The 25,311-nt window shown below is 32.3% G+C and overlaps 2 protein-coding genes across 2 annotated transcripts in view; one reads left to right on the top strand and one right to left on the bottom strand.

Moving 5' to 3' along the window:
* The window catches only part of LOC113519967 (TBC1 domain family member 12-like), a 68,964-nt gene extending 44,611 nt beyond the window's left edge, over nucleotides 1-24,353 (bottom strand). Inside the window, exon 1 of the mRNA XM_052894047.1 lies at nucleotides 23,505-24,353. Within this exon, the coding sequence (XP_052750007.1) occupies nucleotides 23,505-23,938 (434 nt within the window). The 5' untranslated portion in view covers nucleotides 23,939-24,353. The remainder of the gene's footprint in view (nucleotides 1-23,504) is intronic.
* On the top strand, nucleotides 19,884-22,052 carry LOC113519975 (retinol dehydrogenase 11-like). The gene is made up of 2 exons (XM_026905234.3): nucleotides 19,884-20,884; nucleotides 21,562-22,052. Exons 1-2 carry the CDS (start codon nucleotides 20,177-20,179, stop codon nucleotides 21,913-21,915), a joined length of 1,062 nt encoding a protein of 353 aa, XP_026761035.2. The 5' UTR covers nucleotides 19,884-20,176; the 3' UTR covers nucleotides 21,916-22,052.
* Nucleotides 24,354-25,311: the final 958 nt, after the last annotated feature.

Here is a 25,311-nt window from a genome sequence, read left to right as displayed (position 1 = left end):
ATACCTATATTTGCACTATTTTCTCTTACTACTGACGCCACTGCAGCTTTTTAATGTCATATTACTGTATTATCCCTCGTATAATTAAAATTTTCTTCTTTACTCCCAAGTCTCTGCGTACGAAAATAAATAAAAAAATGTGAATTTCACTAGACTGCTGTAACAAAATGTTATTCTTTGGTAGATATAATAATAATAATAAAGCTTTGAGTTCGAGCTGAAAGCTAAAATAGCCCCAGTCCAATCTCTGATACAATTTCGCACACCATCTTTGTTCTGGCAATCAATGACATGTTATGCCATGAGCGACTTAAACATAAACTGGAGTGTCCGAAATGCTATTCCGCTCAATAACAAACTATTATTACTTTCCATCAAATGGTCCGTGAGCTTGTTTTATCCGTGAACCCAATAGTGCTCAATCTCAGTTTAAGAGCATTTTCTTTCTTAGTTTTATGAAGTCCGATATCTTTCTAAAATACCAGTAAGTAGTACACAATTGTAGCCTTGAGCGAGAGCAATTTGTGGAGTAATATACAACGCAGACCTATTTACGTACTTGGCTGACTCTCACACATCGTCTGTCGGCTTTCGTGTAAATGGAAAGCCAACATCAATGTTTATACAAATAGCGAGAATAACTCTGAAACCCTTTGAACGTCAAAGCGTTATGTCGATAAAAAAATAGCAAACAAACAACTTTCATTCTGGATTCTGTTTCATAGATTTTTAGTGCTTATTTGTATAAAAGTTGCCTGTACGAGTTCTGATTCATTTCCATTCGAAGAACTTTAAAAAACATCGTGCATTTTTCAAGGCACTTTCTTCCACGCACAAACACGTTTATAAAAAGTTTATTTCTACGTAAAAAAAAGGTCTAGTTTTACCCTCTTATTCATAAGAACGTCAAACTCTTATAAACTTATTTTAGTTATTGAAGTATTTTGTCTTTTTCTTTTACACTAATTTCTCAAATTGAAAGACAGTGACATAACACTCTAATAGTTAAAGCAGGTTCGTAATATGTTTTAGTTTTTATAAATAAGGGGGTTCACCTCTAAGCTTGAACAGAGGCAGGATGTTTCATAGACACATCAGATTGTAAAAAAATGAATGTAGAATGCGGGGTCGTGTTTCCAAATGGGGTTTGCTTCGTAACAAGCAGTTTTTTAGCCCACAAAGAAAACAACAGCTTCGATCGTCACAAAATTAACGTGGAACCAACACGAAAGTAAACATTAACGATTCTTTCTGAGGAATCGGGTCTGATTAAAGACTTAGCGCTATTGGTTTACATCAAAACCTTTCTCGAATCCTAACAGCTGTAATTATTATTTATTTATCTCAACGGAACTAAGTTTGAAATACTACTTACAAATACTTATACGGTTTTTTCTGTGGTCAAGCTAACGCATTATAGCCGTTTTTCAATAACATTAGAAAATAAACAAAATTAAATTATATTATTCTTACTAATATAATAAAATTGTAACTAGACGATGTCTGTACATAGGAAGTATTTAAGAAAAAAACACATATGTAAGGGGCCTTAAAAAGAGCAACTGAAACCAAACCTATCATTAGAAATTTTGTCTCTCTAACTGTAAACCTGTATGTTTTCCGGCATCATGCAAAACCTCTGCACCATATTGGATGCGGTTTTCATAGTTGTATTTTTGGAGACCAAACTTAAAAACTAGTGTAATATTTATCTTATTACGCCATTTAGAAGTGGTAATTTCGTTGGTTTTTATACTTCTAAAATGCACGCGTATGAAGTAGCGGGCAAAAGCATAAATAAGTCTGTACTTTGACCTGTACGAACTAGAAACAGTAATAAAAAAAATAAAGCATAATATTTCATTATTTGAATGTATAAATTCAAATTCGCATTCGAATTATGCGCAAATAGCGGAATTTCGTGTGAAACTGAACCTTACCGCATTGACATAGAATCGATCGGATTCCAAACACATGTCCAAAATGACACAATAACAACACCACATACTCACAATGTATTTGAACACATGTTATCTCCTAACATAGTAGTTGTACGTGCGAAATTTATGAGAACAAATATACAGAAAACAAACGATACACTGTATTTATTGAACGCGATAATGAGACTGAAAACATATGGCAAAATGCCGATATTAAATAGCATTATAATTAAATATTTTAATAATCTGTACTAATTACTTTTAGTGTCAGGGATATTCTTCTCTAGAAATCTGTCCGATTCTAGAATAAGGGCATACGGGTATGCGACCCCGGCATCCCGAGCCGCTGCAGCGTCCCAGTCCTTTCCGCAACTGCAGTGTCCCCGCCCTTTCCTTTCCCACATAAGTCCCTTATTCTTCTCATTTACCAATTTCCCTTACACATTTCCAACGTTTCCTTTCTTTTTTCCTCAATCCTTTCCTCAATACCGTAGGTGGCGGAATCCACCAACAAATGCATTCCCGAAGAGAGTTGACGTCAGGCAGGTGGCCGGTCGTAAAACTAAAAACCAAATCTTTTTGTAATATGGATAAAACCATATCATGCCGTCCCCAAATAATAATTGGGATAAGGGTAGAAAGATGACGATTATAAATATTCTGTACCAGCATAATTCAGTTAACCCTCTGACCGCGCTTTTTTTTTTGCTTAATTTTCGCACATCGCTTTTACAACAAATACCATTACGAGTATTTAGCCATCTAGCGAGATTCTGAGAAACAATATCAATCTACCAAAACAAAAATCGCGGGATGCGTAAAATTAAACTAGTAAATACTGCACGCAGAAATCGCGGGATGCCCGGTCAGAATGTTAATGATATCATATTCCACTGCAATAAGAAATGATCATTGTGAGTCTAAAGGCAGGCATAATCGCGATGTATCCGATATTTTTCAGGTCAAGATGCACGCAATGAAGCTATAATAGCGATAATATCGGACTTGAGACGTTATCTTAAATCTTTAATATGCAGCTGGTAAATAAATGAGAGTTTATCAAAAATTAGAAATCATTTTTAATCTAAATCAAAATTTATTAGTTATAATTTTTACACGACACCAAAAAAAAGGAGAAAGTTTTAAATTCATGTTTTTTTTTTTAATATAATGTATTTATTATTACTATTTCATATCTACTTTTACACCAAGAACTTTACAGGGTTTATGGTTTTAAGAGTTTCCTCTTGTCGGTGCAACTAATTCATGCATCTTCTTCCAGCCAGCTTTATCCCAGGCCATATCCTTGATATCCTTATACGATATGACACCTAGTGTTCCCTTTATCTGTCCCATGTAGTTATTCCTCGGTCTTCCTCTTCCTTTTTTGCCCTCTATTTTTTCTTTTACTATGCTCTTAAAAAAACGTCATGTCGTACAAGGTGGCCCAGCATTTTGCCTCTTCTATTGTCTATTTTACTTTACAGGGTAAACAGAAAGAATTAGGCAGACCTTCTATTATATACAGCGTATAGAGAATGGACACTCGACTTTGCTGTCCTACTACATTTCATGATTACTCTTCTCATAAATATAATTCAAAACGAATAATCTGAATATAAGCATGTTATTGGTAATTTAAATGATTTTTACTCCTGGTTTGGTTTTATTGAATTCAACATGATGATCTTATAACCTAACCTTTCTTATAATCTTAAAAGATAACGTAAACCTTCAACTTTGGTCTTCATCTATCGATTTTTGCGGCTCCTGAAGATTTTTTTTTTAATATCAATTACGTATAATGGTCAATAAATATTTCTTTATCATCATCATCATTTTCTTCATTTAGCATTCTATAGAAGAAAGGCGTGATATATGTGTATATTATATGTTTATTTAACATAATGTTTACTTGACTTACTCTATATACATTAGGTATAACTATTATTACCGTTTGGACGATTGTTGAAAAATTCAACTATAAATTAAATATTCCATTACATCTAGAGAACAAAGGGTGTTAAGCCTAATGTCTAGTAACATTATCACAGATTATTATATTAACATATTAACACAGATAAAATATAATATTACTATTATCTGTTCTATAATGTTAATCAAATATTGTACAAGTTTTAGATCGAAGCTCAATGTATTTATTCAGTATGTTTTGTAAATTACGAATGATATTTCAATATTTTATTTTTTACATTCTCCAGAATTATTACGCGAACACGATTTCACAGATCACGACTGTAAGTACTATAGAAATAATTAAATTGTCTGGAAGAGATTGCTTAGCAATAAGACCGCCTTTTGTACTACACTATACGTACTGAAAATTGTTCAACAAATCCTGTTATGTTGGTGCAATAAAGTGTTAAATAAATAAAAATAAAATCTCATTTGTTTATCTGCAATGAACTAAAAGTTTCTATTACAATCAGATCATTATATAGTTTTCAAAGATCATAAGACTAATATCTTTAGTCATTAATAAGTAAATAATTAAAATTCACTTAAAGACGTGACGGACACAATCGTAATACGAAATGCCGTGTCGTAATCAAATGAAAGTTGGGAAAGAGTGCGCGTTTTATTAAGTAATCTGACGTACATTTTTGCCCAACTCAACTAGAAATATGTTACAAAGTGCATGTAATAATACAAAATTCATATTGTGCAAGCTTAACTATATATAGAATTGCCTATTAACTAATATATTTACTCAGTTATCCGTATTTACGTGCAAACATAAATCTGTATTAATTCTTCGTCAAACAATCATAATTTAATTTTTTTTAACCTACTTGTTTTTATATAATTGACTAATGTGATTACTCTAAGTCAAAACTATAATTGAAAACGTTTGTGTTTTAAGATAAACGTTCTTCTTCTTCTTTGTCAACATAAATCACTCAACGCCCACTTCAGGCATATGCCTCTGCAATTTTTCTTCTAAGTTGCGTAAAAAAAATAAAAAAAAAACATCAATACGGTAGGTTGCGAGCATTTGGCGCCATAACATCATACCATCTGGCTAGTGGTCTTCACTCCAGGACGCACTTGCTCCATCTACCGTTATATAGTCGACACACATGTCAAGCCAATGACCGCTGACCGACAAATGTTACTTAACAATACATTTTATATTCAGACACATTTATAAGGTTACAATATATCTCACCACAAACGGATTCTGTCTTTTGCATTGCAAGTTTGCAACCCACGCAACAAAAACCACAAAGAGAGCGGCCTCGGTTAGCGGTCAAATGTTGTAAAATGAGAAACCTGATAACGAACATCTGGGGCATAACCCAGAACACCCAAAGCCCAGGTTTTTTTTTGGAACTTAGAATGACTAACAAGCTGACGGCTCACCTGATGGAAAGTGGTAACTGTCACCTGTAGACATAAGCAGTACATGCCTCCGTACCCTATAATTTCATTGCTATATCCTCAAGTCAAAACAGAACCATGTAAATACAGCTTCTTAGCGAAAGAAACATGAGTAGGTCAAAGATACCAAAGCAGAGAGAGTCTTTTGTACAAAGTCAATCTCTGTTAACATTAGCTATTAGAAAAGTTAGTTTCCTAAATTGGTACAATTGTAACAACAAAAAGATAATGGCTCCCAAAAAAAACAGACTAAAATCATGCTAAAACTAATCATCATTCATCATATCAGTCGCTAACTATCCACTGCTAAATATAAGATTTCCTTAGAAGAGGAATTTGCCAGTAGTTACCACGCTTGGCAGGCGGATTGGCAATCGCAGTTAGGCTTCTAGTGACGTTTTAAGAGGGACGCTGTTACCCATTTCTCTACCATTTTTTTTAGGGGTAATATGGTATGGTAACCCCGCCTGCGCTAACGGGATACGCTGACGGAGCACCAATGAAGGGTGATAGATGAGAATGAAAACAGGCCAGTTAGCCCATCATGATGAATTCATCAGGAATTAACCATGATAGTTTCCAGGGAGAACCACGAGGTGGTCGACCTGGTTGGGTATATTGCTAGCAATGGGATTCTCAGTCTCCATTACTAACAATCCCTTTCTTCCCCCATTTCTCTACCATTACCTTCCCTTATTCGCCTCTTACGACACCCACGAGAAAGGAAAGTTTGGCCTTTTCCATGCCGGGACCTACTAGGCGAGATAAAACTAATATAGACTGGTTTAAAACGAACAAAATACATTGAAGAACGGTGATATTTTTCACATACACGCATTAAATTTTATATATTCCTGTATAATAAAGGTTTTTAGGCAAATCATCAGGTCACCGGTTCATACGCCATTACCTTTACATAGTGAGGAAGTAATTTCGTAATTCCATTAATTCACACGTAACTCACGGAAACTGAATACAGAGTGTTTCTAGGTCAGGCAAAAAGTGGACAATATTCCGGTTGATTGGGCACTTACAGCGGAAGGTTTGACTGATGAGCAGCCGCTGTGAAAAACCGTGTTTTGCGGCCACGTAAGCGGTATGGGTCAATCGATGGTGTTCTAAAAATGTGTAGGTCAACTTTGTTAATTAATAATGCTTAACAAATTGTATTTTTAAACATCTTAAAAAAGAAGGTTCTAATTTCGTCAACGTTTCATTGTAGATATCGGTTATGTCAGTCGAAAAATTCTAAGCGTATAGGTCTTTCAGATGTTATTAAAAAATGTGTAGTCAATTATTATTCATTTAGGTTATCAAGCAATATTTTTAAGGTAATCTTTTGGAATATTCCAAAATGGTGCTTCTCAATTCGTTCGTATTTTCTTTGTTGTTATGTATATAGAGTTTTCTTCCGCGTTACTTCCATGTTAATATTATCGCGATTGACGTCACCCTCTCTTTAAGGACCAAAATCACTTGTTTAAGAAGGATCCTGACAATTAGTAAGTATGGCAAGCATATTTCTTTCACACAATTTTTATTTTCAATTCTATGTTTTGTAATACATCTTTCTTATTTAGAACTTTGTTTAATATATAAATTTTTTTCTTATGCGTAATAACATGGAAAAAAGAATCTGCCAAGATAAATTATATAACGTCGTAGCACATAAAAAACTAAGACATTTTTATATTATAAGAATGATCGTAACCTCCGAAGCACTAGCTGTAAATAGTTCAACTAGTCTATAACAGACTTCAAACAATTGCTTTAACAACCAAGAGAATTGCCTTTATTAGCTTTTATAAATAGACATTCATCGTTCGACATTTGTACGACCTTATCAATTCAGTAAAGGAAATGAACTACTTTATTTGTATCACAGTCCAACAATTTAGACTTTTGAACTTTCACTACCTCTGTTTCTCTAACAAGCTTTTAAGTAGGTTACATACGTATCAGAAGGACCAACAAGCAATGAACCGACTGAGATGGTCCTTAGTTCAAAAAACCGATAAAAAAAGAAAAACTTTCATGCGGCGACCCCGCAGATAAGCGCATTATAAATCTAGCAAGTTAGAATGTAAATATTCTTTCAAACAATTGTTAAACGCTTTTATACATATTTTTTATGAAACTTAGAATAGCAAACAAGCTTCACAACTGATTCGCGGTTGAAACACGAATAGGATATCTCTGTCCCATTCGTGTTTCAACAAACGACTTTTGTACAAATCTCCCTCTGGTATATGTACTCTTTACTTAATGTTAAGGCAAAAAAAGGATGTATTTTATTATGCTTTGACTGTTAATGAAATATGTAAGTATTAAAAAAAAATCTTCTTATTACGACTAAAGTTTTTTTTTTTTTCAATGGGTGAAAATGGTATGGTAAACCCGCCTGCGCTAACGGGATACACTGGCGGAGCACCAGTGAAGGGTGATAGATGAGAATGAAAACAGGCCAGTTAGCCCATCATGATGAATTCATCAGGAATTAACCATGATAGTTTCCAGGGAGAACCGCGAGGAGGCGACCTGGTTTGGTATATTGCTAGCAATGGGATTCTCAGTCTCTATTACTAACAACCCCTTTCCCCCCATTACGACTAAAGTTCAATCTGGGTATTTGTTATAGCAGATGGGAATTAGAAAATATTTGTTATACCAAGTAACATGTTGCAATGAGATTTATTAGGTTAGGTTGATCTTATATTCATTTTAACAAGGTAAGAAAACTTGTTTATTAATGTCACGTTACGTACTTATCTACTTACCTGTTACAACGAACGATTTCTACTAATAAATAAATACATAGTTAAATGAAAACACTGTATTTTTTTATTTAAAAACAATTTATACTGAGTTATGTCGCAAAGTAATCAAAATAAAATTCGCAAAAAGTAGTTTAAATTCAATGTATAATAAACGAAAGGAATCACGAATTAAATTTTATTTAAAAATCAATAATGTGATAGCTTAGTCCTCATACTGTCTTAATTAGACTTAAAGCCCTGTAGTCTGTCATAGAACGGAACACTTCTTCCCTTTCTGTGGGTGTCGTAAGTAGCGACTAAGAGAACTCAAAGGTCGAACTAAATTTAAGAAATTAAATGGGCAGTAACGTCCCTCTTAATACATCACCAAAAGCCTAACTGTGGTTGCCAACCCCCCTGCCAACATAAGAACTATTGGCAAAACTCTTAACAGCTGGAAGTCTTTGTTCAGCAGTGAACAGTTAACGGCTGATATGAGGATTTTATAGTTTCATTATATTTTGGAAGAAAAATTTATAAAAGAAGAAGCTCTCTATATAATGTAATATAACTGTAATATTGAACCAACACGCTATAACAAAGATATCGGTCACTTACCGGTTGTAGTCGTATAATGTATTGATGGAAATACCAAAAACCTTGACGTTTACTTGCAGTTCGATACAGTCTACTTTGGCCCAACAGATGACGATCTCCCAGAGATTTTGCTTCCGTGAGAAAAGTAATTTATTTTGTAATAATAACGTCCGACAAACGTAATTACCGTAAGCCATTAAACGAAAGTTATGAAGTAACCGTGTACGTTGATAACACCGAATGATCCCCATACACTTTCACTGGACGAAATATTTTCACCCGTGACCACGACTGTTTACTCAATACAGCTATTGTTCATAATGTGTATTGAGCACTTTCGAAATACTGTTTTGTACTCAATAATGATTGTTCTATTAAACCTTTAGTTAAAGTTGTAATCTCTACGTATTACTTTTCTGAAGTTTAATTTAAGTTCAGAAATGTAAAGTTTAGATATTTGTTTGGAATCATCTATTTCCGAATCGGATCCCCTTCTTTTGATAGTAGTTTGTACCAACTTTTCTCAATTCATCTGTATTTTTAGTGTTACGTGATTGCATCACGAATTCCGAACCGATAAATCTCTGTCTATTGGAATAATTATTTTCCCAATAGTGTTTGCTCCCTAGTTAGATTCGTATTACGATTAATTTCGTGACGTTTGCAGTCGTCTTTTCTTTGCAGAACAAAAAACTACGAAGTACTGTTGCGAAGCAAATTTATTCATTTTAATGTGTAATAATTGTCTAAAAATCTTGTTGCTATATAAAATCTAAAGATAAAAAATCTTAAAATGTAATGATTTAGAAAAAAATATTAGTAATTCAAAAAATCATATTGGTTTCGTTCACTTTAAAGTTCAGGCTAGAATCGCATCTACTACAATACATACTATTAGTTTTCAACATTATCAAACTGCTCCTCGGATCCATGAGAAATCCTTCAACATATATTTTTGTATGAATACATATAGTAATTACAGTAATTTTCTGACACTGACGAGGTTATTAGAACTATATCCGAAATCAAAGTGTAGTTGCTACTTGGTTGATGTAGTAATAGCTATTTAAGGCCAAAATAAAAGTGAAGAGCAGCTCTTAAATTTGTAAAGAGTTTGAATAAATGGCTCTACAATAAAGGAATCACCAAAACACATACTAATACCTACAGGTTGTTAAATCAAGGACTAAGATTTAAACTTTTTTGAACTAATTAAAAAACTACATGCTAATAACTGGTCAGTAAATCAAAATACTAAGATTCAATTAATAATTTCCCTACACTACATTTTATGGCATTTACAAATAAATCGACCTTGCAATGCAATGCAAAACATTTAGGAGATAATGAATCATAGGTATTTTAATGACAACTCTATCATGTGCATTCATAAATCATCATTACGAACATGCACAGATAGTAAGTGCGTTCTTTGTGTTCACTAATTGAGTACTTCCTGAACAGATCATTCATTGATTCATTCATAATATTTGCCTTTATCTCATACTCTTAAGTTTTTTTTTTTACAACACAGGGGGCAAACGATCATGCGGCTCACCTGATGGTAAGTGACTACCGCCACCCATCACCATGACTACCATCACCCACAATCACCAGCGGCATTGCAGGTGTGCTGCCGGCCTTTTAAAAAGGAATATATATCTTTTCTTAAAGGTTTGTTGTCGTATCGGTTCGGAAATACTGCTGCTGGAAGTTGATTACAAAGAATGGTTGTGCGTGGAAGAAAGTTAATGGTAACTCTTAAGTTAATGGAGAAACACTGCGATGTGTGTGCAAGGACTTATGCACTATTTATATTATCCTGTTTTAATTTATATTAAACAAATAATACGATGAAATTAATTGTAAAATTATACAGGACTAGACAAAAACCAAAAACTAAAAACCAAATCTTTTTGTAATATGGATAAAATCATATTACGCCGACCCCAAATGATTGGGATAAGGGTAGGAAGATGATGATGATGATACAGGACTAGACAAAAGTAAATAATTTATTCCACTTGTAAATTACAAAGATCAAGTTATAAATATATATTGTAAGATAGGATGAGCTTATCTGTAAAAAAGAATGTTTACAACCAACCAAATACGAGAATAAAGGGTGTAGTGTGATAATGTATAATAGGTTCAACTTTTATTAATTCTTTTAACACAGTTACTGCTATAGTAACATTTACCGTTGGAAAAATATGTATATGTACTTTTAATAAAGTTTTGTACTAACATAATTTTAAATCTGTTACTAACAAAACAAAACAGATCATGTTATCTTAAAATAAATAAATTTCAATTTGAATAATATTCTCTTCCCTTTACATATTTGTATTTATCTCAATATTTGCATAATATATATATATTATTTATATATTTTGGTTTGCTGGAAGAGAACACTTACAGAGTTAAGCTCGCCTGTTGTACATCTTTATTTAATATATATTATATGTTTGTAATTTTTTGTGTACAATAAAAAATAAACAAAATAAAATAAAATATACTCCCTTTCTAATTAATTGTACAAACTCCAATCTTTTTCATTCTTTATTCTTTATTGTACACAAAACATACTGTTAATCACAATTCATTATAAATATAATGTACGAAGGCGAGCTTATCTCTAATAAGAGGTTTCTTCCAGCAAAACCTTTTTTCATGTAATATTTCGTAATATATTTATCGTAAAAGTACTTATAGATAAAGGCACTCAAATGCAATAAACAATCAACAATATTGTGTAATCTATAAGACAGTACAATGTCGAGATAAAAAGCAATAGTCACGTACAAATACTTTTCAATTGCCAAAATCTGTATTAATAAAATGATAAGACTTCGGCTAGAGATTAGAGAAACATTTTTGTTTCTCATTTATCCCATAGTTATTGAATCCGAATGATAGAAGACCATATGCAGCCCAAAATATTATAATTTAAGAATTTCTTCAAATAAATTTAAATCTATATAAATAACAAGAGACCAACACGGAAGATACCTAAAGAAAATCTATATTATTTTTTTATTAGATTATGAGGATGAGGGACGATGAGTGAGGATGAAGAGGTCAGTTAGCCAATCATGACGAATACAACAATATGATGGTTTCCAGGGGAAACCGCGTGGAGGTCAACGTGGTAGGGTATATTGCTAACAATGGGACTACTAATCCCCATTATTAACAATCCCTTCTCCCCCCAAGAAAATCTATTAAGGATTGACGCAAATATTTCCCAAATACTAGAGAGGCCAATTTCACCACACGTAGTTGTGGCTGAATATACGCCTATGGGACTATATTAACACGATGTTACAGTTTAGTAGCTACCTATCCCAAGTTTATTTATAACATTTGGTAAATATCAATATCTTTACGAAATCCGAGAGACAGGAAATTGTAAACCATTTCTATATTCGGAATCCAGCAAAACGTTGCTTGTTTGCAATACGGGAAGGTTCGATCCTATTTTCTCACAGGAAATTGTGTTGACCCCGCTTTAGCCTCGCAATATAAGCCGATTTTATGACTTAAGTATATTATATTTACGCACACAGCTGTTAACCTTTAATATTACGGATTAATAGAGCTAGTGATCTATTGAATTCTGTTGTATAAAGTTACTAGTGATCAACAAACACTCATGACAAAGTAAAGCCAGGGGGAAAGGGATTGTTAGTGATAGGGTCTAATAATCATAGTGAGCCAACTGACCTGCTTCATCCTCACCTATCATCCTTCACTGGTGCCCCGCTGGTGTATACCGATAGCGCGGGTGGTGTTACCATTCCATTATTACCTATTAAAAATATTACAAGTGCGAAAAATGTTACATTTTATATATATTATATGTGTGTATAATATATTATATGTGTATACCGATAGTGCGGGCGGGGTTACCATTCCATTTTCACCCAAAAAACAAAGTTAAGCCAATATAGAGCTGGTTATGCAGAAAAAACGTTCATGTGATATAGAGAGCCAAATAATATGGACAATTTTTCAATATGTAACTAACTCCAAATAATCTATTGTTGAATACAGTAATTATCTTGAAATGTTGGTTTTCATAATAACAGTAACTGATAATAAAATAAAACCTCTTTAAGTGGTCTTAACTGAAGCTCATACATGTTTGTAAAACAATATTCATATATTTAGAAATTGTGAGTAATGTAACCTTTATTTATTTAACTCTTTATCGCACCATAAATAAAAATATACAGTGACAAGTGAATAATTCAAGTGCAATACAGTAATATAAATACAGATTGAAATATACATATAAAGGTACAAAAGGTCGTCTTATCGCTAGGGCAATCTCTTACAGACAGCCTTTGGTTAAGGGAGAACAGATAGAAAAGGACAGGTGGCGCAAGAATGAATTAATATTTTTTTGTGCATAAAATACAAAAACCTGTAATGCACAAAAATATCAAATACATATAATTTATTAAACTACTAATTATAACAATATATGTATATATATATATATATATATATATATATATGTGTGTGTGTGTATATATAACATACATACAAAATACATAAACATACACACATAAATACATACATAGCACACACAAGGAAATATTTACAACAATTTACCCTATCAGATCAACTTTTCCCACTCTGGAAAGCATCATGGTTAATTCCTAATGATCCTACTGAAGTTCATGTACCTATCAATCACTGGTACCCCGCATATACTAATACAGCAGGCCAAATTACCATTTTCACTCCAACAAAAAGAACACTGCTGTGTTACCGACCCTCGTGATATAAAGATCTTGATTCATAGTTTCCATTAATTTAATTGCCATATCTCACCTTCGAAACACGACAGCAAGGCAAGCTACTCAGCGACAGAATTAATCAGTAAGATAGAAGTCTCATGCAATATATTTTATTTTATATACACACTACCATAATAAAAGTTCAATAGTTTTTTTTTTTTTTTATTACATATTATTATTTCAGCCATTAGCTGTCCACTGATGAACATAAGCCTTCCTCATAATATACCTCATAAATTAGCTTAAACTTTATGAAGATATCACGTACGTAGTTATAATTTAAGTATATAATATATTAGAAGACCGGATGCATGAAGAGTTCCAATGGGAATCGTATACGGGAACTACTTAGAAGTGGGCAACGCCGGGAAATGGCTAGTATATCATATACCTATCAATCCTCTATCAAATTTAACAAACACCATTTAAATAAGGGCTAACTAGAATCAGTGCACTGGTGTTACCAAATCTACCAATCTAATCTTGATTAGATGATCCCAAATATTCGAATGTTCTTTAACAAATGCATATTTCTAGTGTCTTCCACATGTCTTGTATGTATCCATTCTTTTCTCATAACATGTCCGTAGCATATTAACCTACATTCCTAGTTCTTTCAGGCATCCTCATATGTGCTCATTCCTTACTTAGTCTAATCTCGTCCCACACATCACCACATATCCGTGTCAACATTCTCATTTCAATTGAATGCAAATGTATGCAATATATAAAAGAGGAATCTGACTGGGTGTTTTATTATTGCACATTCCACAATAATTAACCACGATGGTTTCCAGGGGAAACCCGTGGAGGTCGACCAGATAGGATATATTGCTAGTTCCAGCTCCATTAGCTGTTAAAACCCACTAATAACAATTTGTCCAATTTTTTATATTTTGTTCTATAACAACTACGTATGGAATTTAGAATTACATCATTATGCAACTGGCACTAAAAAGTATACATAATTTGATTGCATTCGATGTTTTTAATTCGACTAATACAAAGGACTGGTATCAAATACTGCATTGTAGTGTTATCAAGTTTTACGACATAATCAAAACAGTTCCATTCTGTAAAGTACTGTGGATAAAAAATACGCAATGGTCGTCATAAAAATGTATCAAACTCCCATTGCCATACTATACCGTACCATTAGTGAGTCAAATATTACTCACGCTGTGAAGTTGTCACAGATTAAGTTGATCAAACTTAATTGCCATATGACTAAGACTAGCCATGATACATTTCATGTAGTCACCAATGTTTGCCCAATGCAGAAACTACATATTTTATCACCTAAAGTCTGCGGTAGTCGAAACTAATATTGTAAAGACGAAAGATTTAACGATGGATAAACTCCAAATATACTAAATCAAGATTAACAATTCTTTCACCAACAGAAAACCAAATTATCAGCAAGAAAAATGGGCTAATATAATATCTCCGCACAGACAAAAGTTTATCTATGTGGATTGGTATTTTGTTTCGTTTTTGTCTATTCTCTAAACTTTTTTCAAGATAGATTTCAAATAGAAAAGAACTACAAATCGAATTTATCCGAAGATCTATTGAGTCTTGTCAGCGCCTTTGTGTTTCTATCTCCTACTTGCTGTGCCCAACAGGGTTTATAATTAGAGTCGTTTTAATATCTACCAACCACATTATGGAATGTAATGAGAAATAAATAATGAATAAATAAAAAATTTCAGTCACAGCATTAAATTTTGCAACAAAAAGTCTGAAACTTGCTTTGTTACTAGATACTTCATCATTTACGTGCTTAATTATTAAAATATGTAAATTTGTTATCTTTACTTGAGCATACCAAGAAATAATTTGGCACGTAAACAATAGGGAACACAATAGTAGCAAATTTATTGTCTATTTAAAAACACAATGATATAATACCACAAATTCTTCTAACTATCGTTTGAAGCATGAATAAAGCGGTGACGCAAGCGAATCTGCAAAACGAAATGTAAATAGCACTATGGACTCCAACGATTGCACATTTGCCACTGACAAATTAATAATAATCAATTATGTTTTATATAGAATAGGTACTTTAGATTTAGACTAAAGAGCAATTATAGTAAAAGATAGTGGTCTAAATTATAACTATAACATTATAGTAGACGCGTAAATAATCTTATGAAACTTTTCACAACATAATACATACTTATATTTTTTACTGTATTCAAGAAGAATGAATTGTATTCAACCATAATGACATAACAACATAATGAAATGCGCTCTGATGGAATTTAGATAAAAAAAAACATATACATACGTGGTAAGGGGTCTATAGAAATCTTAAAATACAAGTTATGAAAGTTCCCCTCATACACCTTCTCATCTTCACATTGGCAGATAAGTAACAAAGTAATAATATACTATTTTAGATATTTGACTATCTAAAACATAAATTTAAAAAAATCCTATAAATAATTCTATAGTTCTTTAGTTATAATGTTCACAAAAAGTGCTAACTGGTTAATCTGATTCAGGTAGCTGTTTATTCATTGTAAAATAATATGGCAGTATTGGATTCCACTAAGCCAAATGTTACGTTCTATTTAGTGAGGTAATGTGAAACTTACTTCACACTGGATATGAAGCTAGTGGCGCGTTAACATAATGGATGGATGGACAAAAGGTGCAGAATTACAGGGACGAAGCAGAGGTATGTGGAGAGGCTCATAATAATACACGTAGGGACGGGACGGAAGCCCCATAGAGATGTCATTTACACAAGTAGAACTGTATCCTTTCTAGTGCATTTACATTAAACCAAAGGAAATAAGACATAGTTATTCATTAATTTAATTCGTTTTAAATCCATTCAACCTTTTAAGAGTGGCTGAGTAACAAGTATCTAAACACCTAAACATCAATAGAAACTTTCACCTTTATAATATCGGTACGAATAGGATAATATACAGGGAGATACTGTTTTTCACCACTGTACAACCTGCTCCAAACTAAAATTCCATCCCAACCATCTGAATGTATTGTGGTTCTCCACCGTGCGTCTTTCAAGGCACTTTCTTCGATGCACAACCACTTTAAAATCAACTTCCGGCATCAGTATTCTAAACAAATTGCCGATTTCGGAAAAAACAGTTTAAAAACCATTAGACATTTAGATAAAACATCCTTTTGGTTCTAATTTTTCATTCATTTCAAAAATCTTATTTTTTAATATCTTTATCATTTCAAGTAGATATAATAAATATACTCTGCATTATACACGTCACTTGTCTAGGTATATAAATTTTATTGATTCCAATGATTGAGTTATGCGCCCTTCAGTACACAGAATTTCATGTTAAATACGAGTATAAATATATATTCCCTTATTTAAGTACAAATGACTACGCAGAATTTCATTTTAAAATAGGATTCTTGTATTAACAAATCGGATAGAAACACAAACTTTCTTAGAAATGTAAATGACGTCTTGAACTATGAACTTTCATGTATCCATGTTTACTTCTATAACTCCAAACTCGACACGTTTCTAAACTAGAACAATAAAAGTATTAAAAATATGTTGGTTACTGGCCAACAAAGGGCCCGGCTGATGCATATTTCATCGGCCGCATTCCATACTGAACCACAAATTTATTCGACAACATTTGCATCACAAATTACAATGACGCTCCACCTATAAACTTCTTAAAGCAAAACCAATGAGCGCAGCAATGTAACAGCTGATCAGCGTTACAATGTCGGGTCAGGTGTTTGGTAAAGGCGCTGGCTGGCCAGGTCGGAGTATCTCAAAAACAGGTTTTTCCAGTCAACTCATGTATAAAATATTGGCTATTGTATGCCAGATTATGTACGTATGTACCCGGCGGTATGATCTTGCAATATTTTGCATTGTTTTCAACAAAGTCTTGAAAACATTCAAACCTCTAACTTATTTTTTGCAAATATTACGTCTATCTTGAAGAACCACCTTGAGTTCTACAGCAATTAAAATTGTTCGATTAGTCAGAAAGAATGACGTAGCGTGGAGTCGCGTAATTAAATCGTAAATGCAATATTATCAAGTCAGTACTAGTAACTATTGATTAAATTATCAATTCCTATTACGTAAACCAATTAAGTAGTTGTGTAGTTGATTCCAGATATCTAGTTCTAAATGTATTAATCTTAGTAAACTCTATGTTAACTTTATCAAGACGTTTACAGTTTAAATTAAATACGAATGCTTGAGATATTAGAAGGATTTACATTTTTATAATCGATCTTCGATTACTCTATTCATCATATCAGAAAAAGTGAACTTTATAGAAAGCCTTAAAGAATTCTTCTCCTTTTTGGCAGTAATTTAACGTTATTTTAACACGACAATATCATGGTATAAGCGAACTAATCTGATAATGAAGGACTCAAGGTTGGTCACCTTAAGAACTCGTAAACTACGCATGATAAATCCGTCATGTTTGTGCTCATTTAATATGTAGCGACAAAAACTGTAATCCTGTATTGTGCCTTAAGCCTGACGAAACCTAAAAGCTTAAAAATATTTTTAAACAGAATTGTTATTAATGAAATAACAAGCCCGATAACATTATTATTTGATATTATAATTCCATTGAACATTACGTATTTACTCAACAACAAAGTGGCTAATTAATGGATAATGATTTTATATTATAGATGCCTAGGAACTCGAATTAACATTGAAACAATGTTATGGTACGGTTTATGGCCTACACACAATTGGATGTTATTTGAAGCTGTAGTTATAAAGAAATGATGGTGTTTTGTGTACAACTAGTTCCATTATATCTACGGACAAAAATTCCCGCGTCCATTTTCTCAATATTAACTTTTTTCCATAATAAAATCCCTAAAATTTTTCTCTACAACGCATAAAAGTTATCTATTGATGGATCCATGATTTACACAAGGGGAAACTTTGTCTATAGACTAAATATTCTTCGTAGAAACGTACCACGGCTGCACAGGCCTATAAAGTAATACTTAAAAAGCATAAACTTGACTGCAATCTGGCTCTTGCGTCATACCCATTCTACGGATCATCGCTGCAGCTGCCGGTTCATAGACCTTTTAACGAGAATACCCGCTACTATAAAATATCTCAACTCACAAACAACAAAGATTCTTAGCATAGATAAAACGCACAACATTAGACAGGTTCCCGAATCCTATGATATTTAAAAATGCAAACAAAATACAACTTCGAAAGGTTGGCATTTATAAAATTTTAGTGATAACTTTAATCATTACCTAATTATAACTTCGCTAATGTCTTCTTCTAAATTAATGATAAGTGTCAGTTTTTAAAGAAAAAAAGCCAGTTTCGGTGTCCCGTTAAAACTACTAAAATTACGGCGAACTCAAGATCATTATCATCTTTTTAAGAGAGTAATCAACCTGTGACACAGTATGTTTTTACCCAAAGGCTGAAAAACGACAAGAAAATTAGAGCTTTGACTTCAAAAAAAAGTTCTCAATTCCATTTTTTTTTTTGTTTGTTACATTATAACTCCATCAATCTCAAAATGTTTACGTTTTTCAACCCATATTTCTCTAGGAATCAATTTTACTGATACGTAAAATCCTATATATAAGAATATTAGCAAAGATGGTCGTTTCGATTCGAATGTTTGTTACTCAATCACGATTTAACCGCGAAATTGAATTCGATTGATACGTGCACAGAAGGACCACATCCGACAATTTTATACTAATCTACGCAGATGTCGCTAAATATAGCCAGTTAAATCTAATTGCAGTTGCAATAAATGAAGAGAGACATCGGAAACCCAAAATACTCGTAACTAATTTAAATTTATCTAAAGCGCATGCGTAGTATTATGGGATCGAGTAAGCAAACAATTGGGAATTAAATATCTATCAAGAAACACAAAATTCTGTGTAGTGCAGTGATCTTGTTCGTAAGTAGATACCAATATATTTGACAAAAAATAAATTAATTAGCAATATAAATATATACCATCAAAGTAATGGAAATTACCTATCACTTTTCGCCATAATGTGACGTCTTACCTGTCAAAATGAATTAATAAAATATGCAAAAAAAAAAAAGTGTTCTATGAAAACAATATTTCTTCTTACATTGTAAACCGTACTTTGACAGTAGGTCGACGCGGGATCATTGACGAATTACGAATGAACGATCTTAACTTAGTCTTATTTTGATCGTATTAGAAGCTGCATAGATATTCCAATAAATAAAATAACCCATAACATTTGTAAACTTAAAATTGTCGAATATAGTAAGTACTAATATACTATCATTAGCAGTATATTCCGCAGTAATTACAGCTATTATATTGTAATCATTAATTGGAGTATTACGCAACAATCCGAATTATAGATAGTGGGATCGCACGGTCAGTACAGATAAGTCGAATTCATACGCACTAATGGTAACACTAGCACTATTGCCTCGTGTATAGTGTAGCGTCGTAACGTAAACAAACAAATAATATGTACTGTAAGTAACTACACCATTTTACCTGCACGAGTGATGTTCGATACATTCGGACTGGAGAACTAACGGTAAATGAATACAAACAACGGCCGGTGAAAGCGTAGAGGATTTTCAACACAGTGAAAGCCAGTAGTACGGTACACCTGCGCCGCGTCGCCGGACAACATAACCTCAAAAATGTCGTTCGCCATAGCGTCTCTGGTGGTTCTGACGACAGGAGCAGCCGTTTATTGGTACATGAACAGACATAAACCAATAAAATATATATTGAGTGAACTGAAGTACACGTTGGACATGCAAGGGGCTGGCGTCGGCGGTTTAATCGACGATTGGGTGAATGTAAGAAGAAATAAAATAGTGTTGCCAGATGCAGAGAGAAAAGTTGCCGTAGTGACGGGCGGAGCTCGCGGCATTGGCACTGAAGTGATAAGAGGATTGCTCAAAGCAAACATGACCGTTGTTATGGGAATAAGGAAGCCCGAATTGTCCAAAAAACTATCTGAAACTATGGATAACGGGGAAAATTTACACGCGTTTCACCTTGATTTACAATCTTTGAAATCTGTCAAACAATTCGCTGACAATGTTTTGAAGAAATTTAATGAAGTGCACATTCTAGTCAACAATGCAGGAATTATGTTTGGTGATTATAGTGTAACAGAAGATGGCATTGAAACCCAATTGTCAGTTAATCATATTGGTCATTTTTATTTGACACATTTATTGTTGCCAGCATTGAAAAGCGCAGGTAAAGTTGGGGAGTCTGCGAGAGTTGTGAATGTAACATCATGTGCGCATTATCCAGGAAAAATATATTTTGATGATATTAATATGAAAGAACATTATGACACCACCGCAGCATATGCCCAATCAAAATTAGCACAGGTATTATATTCAATATACTTATAATAATATATTTAAATAAAAAAACAAAGTAACCCAGTTCCACTGCTAAAGTGGGTCAGACATCTATTATGGAAAATTATATAGGTAAAAATCTGTACCAAAAATGTATAAAAACTGGGCCCAGTCAAAATAGACAATAAAATATAGAAAAAGTGAATCCAAAACATATTTAAATTTAACACTACTATTTTTTTTTTTCTGGCACAATATAAATCTAGAATTCAACATTTGTAACACAAAATAAAACATGACAGAACATAAATCACAGAAGATTACTAAATAAACATTGCAATATGTGGTTTTTCTTGACAGTCATTTTCATTTAGAAATCATATGTCTTATGCAAATTAAAAAAAAAAACTTGAATTTTATAATTCATTGATTTGTTTAAATTATTATAACAAAATTAAAATAGGACCAAAAGCAAACAAAAATTTTGTTTAATTTTGGTTTATTGAAATTTTTTAAAGTGTGTGTGTAATGTCATATAAAATAAAAATATTAATTGAAAACATTTGTGTGCCAATAGATGATTTTGTAAATCATCTATAATTAATCTTATTATACTGCACTTTTAATAAACTATAAGTAATGAATTTACATTATCAGATAATTCCTTCCTATAATGTTCTAAAACATGTTTTTCTTTGTTACAGTTGATGACTGCAAGATATATAAACAAACTGTTAGAACAAGAAGGCTGCCCGGTCAAGTGCTATGCTGTTCATCCAGGAATAGTCAACACCGATTTATTTGAGAAGACACTCTTTAAAAAAGCTTTCCCTTGGGCTATGAGAATATTTTTTAAATCGCCAGAACGGGGAGCTATATCTATACTTCACGCTTGTTTCAATAAAGACTTAGAGAACAAAGGTGGTCTATATATAAGCAATTGTATAGAAGGAATTAGTAATAGTTTTTCAAAAAATACTGAACACCAAAAAAAATTGTTTGAAATATCATGTGAATTGATTGGTATTGACATGAACATGTATGGAAAGAGTGTATGATAAAGTCATTATTTTAATCTAGATAATAATAGAGGCAAATAATATTTATAATAGTTTTAATTACTGTAACTAGCAAAAAATTTATATAAAATTGTGTAAAATGGAATATTTAAAATAAATATATTAATTGAATAGTTTATATTTTAATTATTATAAGCATAACCTTTCCTTAACATACTAATATTAGAAATGTGGAAGTGTGAATGTTACTCAATCACATAGAATAACTGAGTAAATTGAAATAAATATTTGGTACACATATGGGATTAATATAGTAACATATATGTTACTTATTGTAAATTTTGTATACTTTTCTATTAATTTATACTGACAAAACCACAGGATACAACTAGCAGTTATTTGTACATGTAAAACAATGACATGTTAGTACATAGTGTAGTTATGTGTAATTATTCTGTTATCAAAGTTTACATTATCTAACCAACCATAATGTAAGAAGTAAAATTCCTAAAATTAATTTATTTATTCAGTCAAACCATTATCTAACCACATGTATGAAGCAGTTCAAACATTATGCTAAACATGATACATACTTGGACATAACTACCACAGCTAATTTAATTATTATTCTTCGAGCAGTGAATGGCTGTTTTTGTTAATTTTATCTTATTGTGCTTTAGGTACTTCTAGTCATTGCATTTAATTGGAATTTATACAATAGAGTGTGAGGGAAAATATTACACATTCAATGACATAAACTGGTAAATAATAAATAAGCATGTTTGTTATTAAAATAATACCATACTGTAATACACACAATACCTGGGATATTACATGCATTACCGTGGGTAATATGCTAGGTATTGCAGGTGTTCATAGGCTATGATGATCGAACTCAGTGGTATAAAAAAAAAAAAGAAAACCATACATTCCACAAAGCTGATGACTATAAATAAATACAATAAGGAAACATTAATAATACTACTATAATTTGTTTTTGTTCCTTGAAAGAACAGTAAATAATCTTGATGTATTCATTAAAAAGATTGTTTTACAAAAAAAACTTCAATTGTGGTAAAACCAGTTATTGCGATTTAAAAACAAAACAACACAACTGAACATATTTTGATAAAATTTTTATAGTACTAATATGCAAGTATAATCTTTCAGAATTATGAGGTAATGTTGAATGTACAACATAATTCAGAACTACATTTTAAAGTTGCTTGAGATTTAATAATTATAAAAAAAGTAACTATGATAATGCTGTATATGCTATTATATATACAATAATGATAGTATTATAAACAATTTATTCAAGAATCTCTTTACTGTACAATTACTCTTATTTTCTGCAGTTTTATTTTGTTGATAAGTGTGCCAAATAAGAAAAAATAGTATTTTTCAGTGATAAAATTTTTTATCTCAGTTTTTTTTGAAAATTCAATTTCTTGGATTTTTTTTCTTGTCAGAGTAGTAAATGAATAGACAGATAACCATAAACACTTGCAACATGAGAGGAATTGCTTAAAATCTGTAAATTTTAGTTACATGTCGCAATATAAGATACTTTTTATCCTAACTCCACAAGAAAAACTGCAAGACAGAACAAATAACAAAGTACTCACCTGCTGAAAAATCCAGATAACCCCTTTTTCTTTAGCTTCGACTGATCCTGATCTGATGTGGTAGTTTCTGGTACTTCATCCTCTTTCGAAGCACTAGACCCGAGGGAGCACTCAGACAGACTCGACACAGTGCTGGAGAATGAACCACCGTCTTTGCCACGCTGGTGACCACTCACACTACCACCCCACTGTAATGTACTTTTCGGGGAATCACTTGTATCACTTTTCTCACAGGTCGACAAAGAAAAATTACCCTCATCACTGAAACTGCTCTTTTTCGATAACTTATCAACGTCATCCGAGGTGTCTTCTGGCGGTTTCTCAACTTTTGGACTCACGAAGTGCAACTGCTTTGTTATTGGATTGTATGCTAGTTGCATATTATCCAGTGCTTCACTCAGGCGCATCCCGCCTTTTTGGCACGGCGTCGACATTTTTAGATTCGAAATTTAATCACTAATTTGAACTGTATAAAAACAGATCACATCTAATAGGAATTACAGATTTTCCTCTTGTTGTATACATCATTGGAAATTAATTGGGTACTTGCTTTAATTTGATGACCACTCCAATGTGTTATTTGCTTTTATTGTTTAGAAAAACATCATAGAATAACAACATCCATTATTAAAGGTTCGTGCGTAATATTTTACACTATCATTTGCGGATATTGTTAGGAATATTAACAAATAATTCAGTAATAAGATCACAATAATTACTATTTACATTATAAGAAATATTTTTATATTTTTATTCTATGAAAATAATTCGTACTAATCTAAATTAATAAAAATCACAAAGCAACTCAACACACCCATCACCTCATAATTTCCACTCTAAATAAATTGAAATAAATTGACATTTGCTCGAGTTTGACATTTTGTATTGCATTCGTTTAGTTCAGAAACGTTCACATTACCTATTACAATTTACAAAAAAGGGTACATTGATAGATGTGGAGTTTTACGGGAGACCAATAACGTTATTTTATATTTAAATATTTTATTACGTACAATGCCACAAAGATCATTTTAGTGAAAAGACAAAAGTATTTATTTTTCTAATAAATTGAGCTATAGATTTATGGCCGTGTACGACCTGTTTCTTATATACATAAATTGAAAATAGGTGACCATTGTAATATATTGTTTTATGTCGATAGAATATAATATAGACAATCTTATCAAGATAAGTCAGCTAATTAGCCAACTAACAATATTCATTATGTAGGTAGGTATTTCATTAGTAGTAATAACCACCTTATTCATAAAAACTAAAACGTATTTTAACTATTATAGTGTTTTGTCCCTTTCTTTCAAACTTAGAATTTAACATAAAGGAAAAAGACAAAACACTTTATTAGGCGTCTGACTGTTTTTTTAAGAGCATCAATATGTATAAAATTTCTGAACGATGTAAATATTTGCGTTTTGTTATTACATTGTGAAGTATTCTACACTAAAACTTGTTTTGATAAGAGGACAAGGATGTTCATAAACCCCAGAAACAGCAATGGCAATGATATTATGTGTATTGGGTATATTTTTTTTAATAGGTGATAATGGTATGGTAACCCCACCTGCACTATTGGTATACACTGGCGGGACACCAGTAATAGATGACTGATGAGGATGAAAGCAGGTCAGTTAGCCCAGGGGGAACTACCTAGAGGTCGACCTGATAGGGTATATTGCTAATAATGGGGCTATTTGGCTCCATTACTAACAATTCCTTTTCCCCTGGGTATTGGGATATCATAGTATATTCTGTGATGTTCATGGTCTGTTCATGCTATAAGAGATTTTTT

The sequence above is a fragment of the Galleria mellonella genome, unplaced genomic scaffold, assembly GCF_026898425.1.
Source record: "Galleria mellonella isolate WM207_F2 unplaced genomic scaffold, CSIRO_AGI_GalMel_v1 utg19, whole genome shotgun sequence".
NCBI classification, from domain to species: domain Eukaryota; kingdom Metazoa; phylum Arthropoda; class Insecta; order Lepidoptera; family Pyralidae; genus Galleria; species Galleria mellonella.
The sequence above is the reverse complement of the archived record's forward strand: the minus strand, read 5'-3'. Positions and strand labels throughout refer to the sequence as shown.